General features: G+C 43.3%; 2 protein-coding genes across 2 annotated transcripts in view; both read right to left on the bottom strand.

Moving 5' to 3' along the window:
- Positions 1–11061, bottom strand: part of LOC121645098 (zinc finger protein 420-like) — a 1096702-nt gene that overhangs the window by 706047 nt on the left and 379594 nt on the right. The window lies entirely within an intron of this gene.
- ptmab (prothymosin alpha b) lies at positions 5494–9079 on the bottom strand. The gene is made up of 5 exons (XM_041993594.1): positions 8920–9079; positions 6656–6721; positions 6485–6569; positions 6328–6407; positions 5494–6247 (listed from the first exon to the last, which is right to left on the bottom strand). The coding sequence occupies exons 1-5, from the start codon at positions 8962–8964 to the stop codon at positions 6203–6205; spliced, it is 321 nt and encodes a 106-aa protein (XP_041849528.1). The 5' UTR covers positions 8965–9079; the 3' UTR covers positions 5494–6202.

Here is an 11061-nt window from a genome sequence, read left to right as displayed (position 1 = left end):
CACCTTCCACGTTCCAGCCAAAGAGGACCCGTGGTGGAGCACTCAGTTCCCAACCTGCACAAGTTTACATAAGTTTATAGACAAAGGCAGCTAGAGTTCAACCAAACTGGTCCTGGTTCATTTTGTCCAGCTTCAGCTCTGTAAAGCAGAGGTCACTTACAAGCGGACCGCGGTCCGGATCCGGAACCTGGCCCATATGTACCTGGAGTTAAAATCTGACGGGGTGCTTTTACTTTAACTGGTACAACTTTTGCAGTCTTCACGGTAGCGGTCAGGAAACACATGATGCCCTCAGCCAATCAGGATAAAGACGACTGCTCCGGAGAAAGGCAGCAGAGTTGTTAAATCTGCCTGTTATCACTGACTGAGCTGGTTTTTCTGGGAAGTCTCTTGCAAATATCGTCAGTTGCAGGTTTTTGGGCTTGTTTTTTCTGCGTGTAGATGCTTATTTGGGCTGGTCCTGCTCCTGATATGAAGCTCCCTGATTCTCTCACAGCTGTCCACAATATCGGATATTATGTTAGAAGAGTCCAGAAGATAAGAGGGAGGATCTAGGTCCTCCCTAGGTATATATATATATATATGTATATATATATATATATGTATATATATATATATATATATATATATATATATATATATATATATAGTCTTTATAATCTCCCAGACCTTGGCTCCAAAAGTTTGTCTCCACTTGGACATCTGTAAATTTTAGTTGAATGCCCCGCTGTAAAACATCTGGAAACATCTGCAGCAGACAGAAACCAGACATACTAAACATGTAATGGTAACTAACCACACCTGGTAAGGACGAGTCGGACTGAGTTTAATCCAGCTGCAGATGATGCTCCAGAGGTGGAGAAGTCAGGACCTGTGGTTGCTATGGTTACTGTCTTGCTAGCTCTCATCTCATTGCTGGAACCATCCAACTGCTGGAAGTGGCTGATTCTTGCAGCGTGACACCCGACACATGTTCCTCTCCTCATGTTTCTGATGTGCATTAACAGTCTGCTTGTACTTCAATGAAGCACCAAATATTGCGATAACTTAAAGAACGCATTGTGTTCTTTATGTAATCGCAAGTGTTTACATACACACACTAACACACACACAACTTGCAAAAATCTCAAGAGATAAGTTTCCTCAATGCCAAGAAAGCCCCCAACTTGTGGACCTCAGACTTTAGAAGGTTAAATAGTTTACTGTAGACATTTCTCTCCTGGGGGCCAAGTTGGATTTTAGGGGTGGGCCCCCCAGACGACCCCCTTGGCTCCACCCTTGTTCCTTCCACAACTGAAGCTGCAGCTTCTGGAGGATTTAGTCTGATGTCCAACCAAAGCAGAAGTGAAAAACAAAAGGTCAAACAGCTTTCAGTTATGACTTCAGCTCATGTCAGAGACATTCCAGACCTGTGCTCATGCATGTTGCATACGTGTAGACGTGCAGCCCGACCCAGACGTGAGTCCTGTAGAAGCAGCTGTATCTGGTCCAGCTGCAGACCTTTATCTCAGGTTCCTCCCTCTTTATCTTCCAGCAGTTGCTTCCAGCTCCGCTTTCTCTGACAGTAAACAACCAGAAAGAAAAATATATTTGTCTTGTTCGTTGTTCTGCAGCATTTTACGTTTTCTAGCTTCTGACTGGATCTTCTAATTTTCTTGTGGAGTTTGTTGTTGTTTCTTGTCTCGTGTGTGTTGTAGGAGTGGAACAATTCATCAATACGTTGATTTAATGATCAGCGATCTGGTATCAGTATAAACTGAAAATGATCTGTCAGACACCATCTGTAATGCTTGTAATTTTTGTGTAAAGCACTGTCTTGTACATAAAATGTGACGTCTAAATAAAGTTGCTTTGCCTTTTTTAATCTAACCCAACGAACGTCTGACTGTAATCTGATGAGGAAAATGTGGAACTAACTCAGCTGTTTTAACTAAGTTGAACAAATGTTTGGTTTGAGATCATAAAAAGGAGGAAGGTTTAAAATATATGTGTGTTTTTTAGTTTTCTTTCCCTGTTGTGAACACTTTAAAGGTACAGTGTGAAAGAAAATCAAAAGTCAAGGACATTAAAATTTAATACATCATTAAAAACTGTCTTGGTATCTAATTGCTTTACTAAAATAATTGTCTGGAAGAATTTTGGCTACAGATGGCCACCGTACATTTACAACGGTGCTATACCCATCTTTACCACTAGATGTCAGTAATTCTTACACTCTTGACCTGTAAAACTCAACGTGGTTCAGTCTGTTTTGTTTTTATTTAGATGTGTGATTGATCAAGAAGAAATTTAGATCCTTCTGATTTGATCTGAATGGAAGAAATTGTGTTAAATCAACAGTGATGTCATCTCATACTGATCTCAAATCAAAATCATATGGAAGAATATGTGATACTGAATCAGTGAAACTTGACATTGAATCAATATCGTATCGTATCACATTGTGATGAATAGAGATGTCACGATAAATTAATTCCACTATTTATTGCAGTATTAAACACAATTAGTTAATTGTAAAAATTCTTCGTTATGGTCACTTTCCATGAAAGAGCATGTCTGCATCATAACAGCAGACCCGTGCAATTTGCTAAAAAAAAGTGATATGATTTGTCAAATGGGTCATAAAACAGAGGGAAAAAGTACTTTTTGGTGGATTTTGTCCACAATTTTGACAAACCACTTACATGCCCAGAATCAGCATCTCTCACCGCAATAATCCCAAATTCTGATTTTTAGTATAGCCTGAGTAGTAACTTTGTTGTTTAGGCATTAAAAAAACAAACAACAAAACTGTGTTAATTCCACAGATTCAGTTCTTGGTATTGACACATTAATTCTGACAACCGTTACTAAACTTTAAAGACCGATAAGGAGAGTTCATGTGATTTTACACAGTTGGGAAATTATTTAATGCATAATAGTAATTTAATAACTGAGGCTGCAAAACATGGTAGTGCTACAATTTTCTCTCACATTCACTGTTTGACCAGTTGGACACAAACATGTAAAACATGTGGCTTTAAAAACAAACTCTGGACAGAAAAACAAACTCTAACTGTCATATTCTTTCAAATTATAATTTTCTCATTTGAGAGAATATGGCCAAATACCATGACATTATATCTGTATATAAGGTTTCCAACCTGGGGTCCAGGACATCCCAAGGGGGTCCCTTAGAAAGCACAGGGAGTCCCCGAGGCTTTAAACATTAATAGCCATTGTGATTAATGTCCACACATTGTCCGTATTTTTAGAAAAAGTAAGACTAAATGTTGTTAATTTAACTTTGGCTTTATCTAAGGGCAGGACTCAGCCAGAATACATCATTTATGGTGAAAATCTCACTTTTGAAAGCTTTAAACCAGCATGGTTTCAGCATGGGTTGTGCCAGAGGGTCCATGGCTTTTTAGTACATGCATGAAGGGGGTCCTGAAAAAAATAGGTTGGAAATTGCTGCTTTATGAAATGGCTCCGCCTCCTCTACTAAATCACAGATTTTGCATGACATGTTTTCTGCTGCCACCCTCATCCTCTACACTCAACAACCAACCGAGACCTCCTGTTTGTTCAGGTTATAATAACCAGTAATTACTTTCAGGGAACATGCTCCCCCTAGTGGCCATGAGAGGAACTGTATGTGAAATATAAATGTACTGGGGCTGATCTTGTTGTTTTATCATTTAGAACTAACCACGAGGTTCTAGACCGGATAAATGGAGGAAATGTCAATCTCACAAGCAGAAACACAACATCTGACAGCAATCCATCCCAAACACACTAAAACAAAGTTTCAAGCAGTTCCATATTCTGAACACTGCCCCCATGTGGCAGAGAAAAGAACTACACAGACCTAGTTCAGCCCTAAACGTCGCTACGTGGTGTAGCTAACTCTGTAGCTAACTCTGTAGCTAACTGAACTGGCCCATCAACAAATCATGATTTCCACCTAAAGAGGATTGTTGTGGTCTGTTAAAGAACATATGTGTGCATGAGGTGTGTTTTCCTCCTGCTGCCTGTAGGGGGCAGCAGAAAAAAACTGTGAACAAACAGCTTGTTTGGTTGTCTTGATTGGTCCAGCGGTGTTACAGACCAGAAGGACGAGGACAGATGTTCATCCATGATCCAGCTTAGTGTCTGTTAGAGGAGTGAGGAGACGAGTCTTCATGAAGCAAAGATGGACGTTCCTGTTTGGAAGCTCGTTCCACCATCATAGAACCAGTGACAACAATCTGGACTGAGACGTCGGGAGAGATAACATGGTCTGAACCAGGAACTGGAGGCAAACCGAGTCAGATATCAGCTGATTTCATCAAGTTGGAGGAAGAACTGCTCGTCATTGACTGCTCGTTTGGTTTGGTTGTTCTGCTTCACGGAGTCATATGAAACGTCTTCTTTTGTCCCTTTTCTCACTATAAGTCACTTTCTTCTTCTCTGTTTTGTACTTTATGAGATCATAAACCTTACATTACTTTATTTCTGTATCTTTTATTTTCACTCTGAACTGACAAGTTTTAGTAGTAATTTTTGTCTTTTTTAACGTCTGACATTTCATTCAGATCTTTGGTCCTGGTTTGTTTGTATCTCCGGTGGGTTTCTGTGAATATGAGTGAAAGTTTCCAGGAATCTTGTCTCATTTTTCATAAACCCAAGACTCCTGGTGTTCCTCTAATCTTTAACTTCAGTAATAAATTCTGATCAGATTTTCAGAAAAACCTCTAAAAAGCCAAATTAAATCTTGTCTCCAAAATAAATGATCTTCATGCTCTGTGTCTGGGGACGTCTATGGACGTCTCCAGGAGAAGCGATGTTACCCTGCCGGAGCAAATTACAATAAAACTGAGGAGAAATTGTTTTTCTTCCTCTAACAGAGGATAACACCATAGTAATAAATTCTAACATACCTTTGAACTAAAATTCTGGAGTCTGGTTTTGGGGTCTTAACTTGGACTTCACATGAACTTTTTCCAGCCTTTATGAGGACCAATCAAATATTAAGGGTTAAGTGAGATTGATGACTTCATGTTAAATTAAAATTGTACAGCTAATTCAAATAAAAGGAACAGAAGCTAAATTTTATACAACTGTTAACTTTAAATGGACCCAGAAATCTAAACCACATGAAGTTAAATCACCTTATTGTGACACAAAGATTAGAAGCACTGATCCAGCACCTTCCTGTTGAGAAACCTAAAAATATTTCATCTATGAATCACATGTTAAAAAAATCCCAACATCTGCTTGTATGGCTATCTTTATTTTGGTTGTATGCATCATAATATCCACTCTAAGCAGAACCAGTGCCACCTACTGGTGTCAGATAGAAAAAAGTTTATTTTAAATTATATTTATTGGCTCTTCTGGACCCCAAATGAGAAGAAATCTACAAACCAGGCCAAGGTCACGTAAAAGCTCTGGTGTGGACGGTGAAGACACCCCAACGTCCTCGTCTTTCAGCCGCCGCCATGAAGAGCAAAGACCAGCAGAGAGGTGAAGTACAACTCACAAAATAAAATCCGGTTTATTGTCAAACAACAAACTTCGCACATACATCAAAACAGGCCGTCATAAAACAAAAAGTCGCTGACAAAAACAAATAAAAAGGAAAAAGAAAAGAGGCTCTTTTCTTTGGCCTTACCCTCCCATACAAACAAACTAGTTATGGTACAGCTAAAGTACATACATTAAATTTACTGGAATGCTCTGAGTTCAACGGCTTAAGAGGTTTTCTTTCATGTTTTTTTAAACTTTTTTTTTTACATGTTTTTTCTAGTATCTGTCGAGATATTTTAACATGGTCAACCAAGTAAAATCTTTTGTTAAAGAAGAAGCACCGATTTGGTCTGACGAGATCGCTGCCGAGAGAGAAACTGATCCCCCTCCTAACAATATGTACAAAAATATAAAATGTAAATAAAAATACAAACAAATTCTCCTTTCTTGATGGTGTTGAAGAGAAGCCAGATTTCTGCGTCGTGTGGTGGCGGGTCCTCTAGAAAATTTGTTTTGCAGCTTTGAGGGGAGATCGAGTGTGTGGACGTGGTGGATGGGTGTTGAACTCTACTTGCTAATGACCATGTTGATTTTTTTTTATTATTATTTTTCCTTTAATCAGTCCTCCAGCCCCTCCACCTGTGACGTGTAAAAGAGGTCAGAGGTGAAGAATCAGGAAGTGGTTCAGCAGGATGGCGCGGGGGAAAACGCATCAATCGTCATCGTCGGTTTTCGGCTTCTTGGTGTCGACGTCGTCCTGAAAGAAGAAGAAACAGCCGTCAGCTGGTCCGAACACTGCAGCCTCTGAGCGCGCTCAGATTCAGGACGCTGCCTCACCTCATCGTCATCATCCTCAGCTGCCCGTTTTGTGCCGCCCTCAATCTCATCATCATCTTCCTCCTCATCCTCCTCATCACCTGCAGGATAAAGAATGAGTCAAGTTTCTGCAGGTTTTAGATAAAAGTGGAAAAAAATCCAGATGTTTTCCAGCTACCTTCTCCATCATCTTCCTCGTCCTCCTCGTCTACCTCCTCATCTTCTTCTTCATCTACCTCTGGCTCGCCATTCTCCTCATTCTCCTGGAAAAGACCAGAAAGTCTTCAGTGATTGATTTTCAGACAAAGTCGGACATTTAACTTGTGGATCCTTCAAAGTGGAGCGTTACCTTCCCGTTGGTGGCAGCATCTTTGCCGTTCTCCTTCTCCTCGGCCAGCTTCTTCTCTTTCAGGTCCTGATGCAAACCAAAACAAAAATGTTGAGAACCAGAAGCGGAGGAAACAACTTCCCCAGCTGCTACCTGCCCTTCTACCCACTGGCCTACTTACATCCCCCTCCCTGTCTGAAGATCCTCCCCCAGCCTCCTCCCCCTCCAGTCCCTCTAATGTGTTGTAATCTGATACTTTGATGTGGCCCCAAGGGCATTTTGGGTATTGTAGTCTTCCGCATACAGCCTTCACCACCATATGTCATGAGAAACGCCCGGGAGCAGCACTGCAATACCCAGGATGCACCGCTCCGTTTAAAATAACACAGGAGGGAGCAGGAGCAGAAGAGGGCGGGGGTGATGGTGATGAAGGGGGGTGAGGGAGGGAGGGAGGTGGCGGTGAGCGCGACGCACGCTGCTGCTTGTAACGGAGGAAGGAAAGGACAATAGAAGACGACACATGGCAGGCGAAAAAAGCGGAAAAAAAAAACAAAAAACACAACAACAAAAAAACAAAATATGCCGCGCGCAACGATCCAAACCCGAACCACACCGAATAAAAACATACACTCCACCCCCTTCTCTCCCCCGACCGGACCGGACCGGAAAACCGCCCGCCGAGCCTATTATTAGCGCTCGGTTTCCTCGTTTTGTCGACATCGTTCATCCAGAGCACATTATCCACCCCCTCCCACCGCACGCGCGCGCCACACACATCCAGCAAATATAACGTTATTGATTAATTGCTTAACATAATCTTGTTGGTTAAAATCCATTAAGCTGCTCAGCGGCATCGGCGGCTGCCCGGTGGAGACGGTCAGTGGCGCCGCGCTCCGCCGCCGCGCGTAATAAGGCGCTTCTGGTGCGTAAAAAACGCTCCGCAACTAAATCCGGGCTACACGGATTATCAGTCAACACCGGGCCCCAACTTCCACTCTGCACCTTCTCCGTGTGTGCATTAATTATAATTTCTCATAGTTGTCGAGCACCGCGGTCCGCTCTCGCGCTGGATCCGGTTCTCCCTCACCGCCGCAGCGGGGACACGACTCCCCCCCCGTCAGGACGCGATTAAACTTTTACCAAATTTGACCAAACCAAAGTCCAACCTGGACAAGAATCACGTTAAAATAAGCAAAACCAGCGGCGGATAAAGGAAAGCCCGATTGATAGACCACAATGAGGGGAAAACCAGCAGCGACACATCACACCTTCATAGCCATAGCTCGCGCGCGCGCACACACATATACACATAGTAGTGGGTTGCATTACAGAAAAAGAAGAAGAAAAAGTTTCCCTCTCCCTGAGACAGCATCGCGCCTTGCAAACATGCACCAAAAACACAGAGGAAGGAGCGGAAGCCGCGGCAGGCTGCGCGAGAGGCGGTCAGAAGAACGGAGCCGCGGCAGCGACCGATCTCCGCGGGTCGGTAAACAAACCGGGTCGGACGGCGCAGACCAAGCAGGATGGCTGGGGCCCGCAGGTGCTTTTTTAGAAAAACACCGGGGGGTTGGGGGGGCTAAAATAAACACGAAACAACACGCTGGATGCGGACAGAAGTGGAGGCTGAATTCCGCGCCGCCTGCCGCTCTGTCCTCCATTCAAACGGGACCGACTCCTCTCCGACTGAGCCGTTCACTCCGCCGCTCAGCTTCAGCAGCGCGAGCGGGCAGGATAAAGAAAACGACTTTCCTCCAACTCCACGCGGGATTTATTTTAGATTTCACTACCTAATTGATTCGCAATCAACCTGTGACATAGATTGGGGGAAAATGTGTGAATAGGTGCGTCAATTCGGCAACAAGAGACGCAGATAATGAGCTAAAAACCTGGTAAGTGCGTCTTGGAGCAGCTGCGGTTCTTGAGTCCGGTGGTTCGGGCTGGAAGCGAGGGCTTTGGAGAAGAGAACCGAGCTGCTTGTATAAACAAAGAACCCGCGCAGACTGTTACTCTCCGGACAATAAGACACGACGCTGTAAACGCAGCAGATTTCCATGATGCGGAGCCGAGACCCCCCGCTTTATTCTACACCTTAATTTCCATCCAAGTACGGTGGAAAGATTAACGGGAACACCGGCTTTTAACTCCGAGTCCGCTGAGTCCGAATGAGCGCGAAGCCACGGAGAAAAGGTTCTTTTAAAAAAGAAAAAATATCTAGGTTACAGGCTGGAAAGCTTAATTCTGCTGAGGGGCTTAGAGAAGAGCAGTGAAGGTGTGCGGCGGCTTACCTTGGCAGAGATATCCGAGCCAGAGTCAACTTGTGTGTCTGCCATTGTTTTAGTTGAATAAAATAAAGGACGGCTGAAATGAAAGGTTGAATAAAGTAAATCCCTTTCGCTCGGCTCGCGGATCAATCAGTATTATATTGTGCCAGTGGCCGATGTTGCTGACGGCCGAGGCTTTAATATAGTTTTTAGGCGGGGCTCACATGAGGACGGTGATCGTTGATTGGCTATGACCAAACAGAGGCGTTTTCCTTGCGCGTCAGAGTGGAACAATGGATAGAATTTCTAAACCCAGAGGCCACGCCCCCTTCTGTTCTGCTGCTAGAACTGTCCTTTCTCCGCTAAAACAATAATCCGACTCGATAAAGCCCACAAAACGCTCCTCACGCGGAACTACAGCGCCCGTGCGACGCCGTAAATGAGAGAAAATTAAGTTTACATCGAATTGCGCATTAAATATGTCGAACAGACGGCGTTTCGTTTGACGTAGTGTCAGTTTGATTGATTGATGGTCGTCTGGTCGAGTCAGGAGGCGACTACGGAGCGTTTCTCCCGCCCACCGCCGCGACGAGGGAATACGGGCAAAGTGTTGAAGGGAGATTAGCTTAATGTCCTTAAAACGGGTTGTTTTAGAAGGTGGAGGCGTTTTAAAACGTTACTGATGTTTTTAGCCCTTCTATAAGCACTACCAATCAGATGAGAGGCGAATATGGAAGAGCGCCGCCATAGCTCATCAGAGCCCTTCATCATCCGCTGCTCGCCCCGCCCCTTCACACGTCCATGTTTGAAACTCCCTCTCTTCTCTGTATGTGCGCACTTGACACTCGTTTTTTTTATGTAACAGCCCATATATTCGTGCGCGAAGGTCGTTACACAAACTCGATATCAGTCGAAGAAAACAAACAAAAGTATTCTGACGGTGGGGTTTTTGTGTTCAGGCTGGTTGGGTAAGCGGGTGCAGTTCAGTGTTGGTGGCCTCATTTCCTCAGTCTCCATTGTTGGAGCCCACGAAGGAAAAAAGCCCCGTCATGGAGGAGGGAGGGGTGAAAGCAGTGCGACATAACAGACATGCGATGAATCAAGTGCATTAAAAAATAATCATGTGCTCATGAACTGACACGCATTCTTATGAACAACAAGGGCAAACGCGTTGTTTTCTTACCGAGTTTTGAACACATTTACAGGCTGAACATGAGAAGGACAAAGCCGCAAAAAAGCAGCCGCCATTGCTGAGTCGAGGTGGGGGGATGGGAGCGGAGTGCGCTCCCGTAACAAGCTGCCCACATTCACATTCTACTCTAATGACGCATTCGGCCGCTGATTGGTCGCCTAAGTAGAATAAGCACGACTTTGGCGCATGGCGGGCGCTGATTGGCTCTTACGGACATCCGTCAATTCAAACTGGAATCAGCGGGGTCGGCTTAAAAAACGGCTCAGGATCGTGGATCCGGACTGCGAACGAGTATAGAGTTTCACTTCAGCCTTTGGCCATGTTATTTTTCCCCATTTGTTGCTGAGCTAAAGCGCTCCTTACTTTTACCGCCATGTTCTCTGAAGGCCACATTCATTATGTTAAACAGTTTGAGAGAAAAAAGAGCTTTGAGCGTTTCATGATGCAGTTGTAATAAAATATTTATCGGAGCGTCAGAGGGAGCAGATGGAGTAAGTGATCCTTCAGCAGAACCAAACTGTCCCAGCTTCATCCCTCTGACCGTGTTTTGAATTTGTGGACAGTTCATTCTGGTAAATGAACAGTTTTACACGTAAACTGACTGACAGGTTAATCTAGAAAGCATTCACATTTTAACCTGAGTTTAAAAGGCAAATTTCATGCTGACAGCAGAAAAAAAGAAAGAAAGAAATCCATATATCTCATTTTCACTTGTTTAAAAAAGAAAAACAAATAAAAAAAAAGTACATTAATCTAATATTTAAATACTAACAAAACAGAAGGTTCTGAATTAAATGCAAAACAAAAAAATATATTAGACATCAGCTGCAAGAAGTCATGGACAACTAATAAAAAACCTTACATTTTGGCCTGATGAAAGTTTTGACTGTAAAAATATGTCAATACTGACCTTAAAGTTTAGCTAAAAACATAAATATAAGAGTAGTCCTTTGACATTATTTTACATACTTGAT

Source organism: Melanotaenia boesemani, chromosome 8 (genome assembly GCF_017639745.1).
Source record: "Melanotaenia boesemani isolate fMelBoe1 chromosome 8, fMelBoe1.pri, whole genome shotgun sequence".
NCBI classification, from domain to species: domain Eukaryota; kingdom Metazoa; phylum Chordata; class Actinopteri; order Atheriniformes; family Melanotaeniidae; genus Melanotaenia; species Melanotaenia boesemani.
This window is presented reverse-complemented; position numbering and strand designations above follow the sequence as displayed.

What these genes read in the sequence shown, in the direction of transcription:
- ptmab (XM_041993594.1), bottom strand. Translation starts at nt 8,964, where the DNA reads ATGGCAGACACACAAGTTGACTCTGGCTCGGATATCTCTGCCAAG. An exon ending in GCTCGGATATCTCTGCCAAG is followed by an intron (nt 6,722 to 8,919) that starts GTAAGCCGCCGC and finishes GGTTTGCATCAG; the next exon opens with GACCTGAAAGAGAAGAAGCT. An exon ending in ATGCTGCCACCAACGGGAAG is followed by an intron (nt 6,570 to 6,655) that starts GTAACGCTCCAC and finishes GGTCTTTTCCAG; the next exon opens with GAGAATGAGGAGAATGGCGA.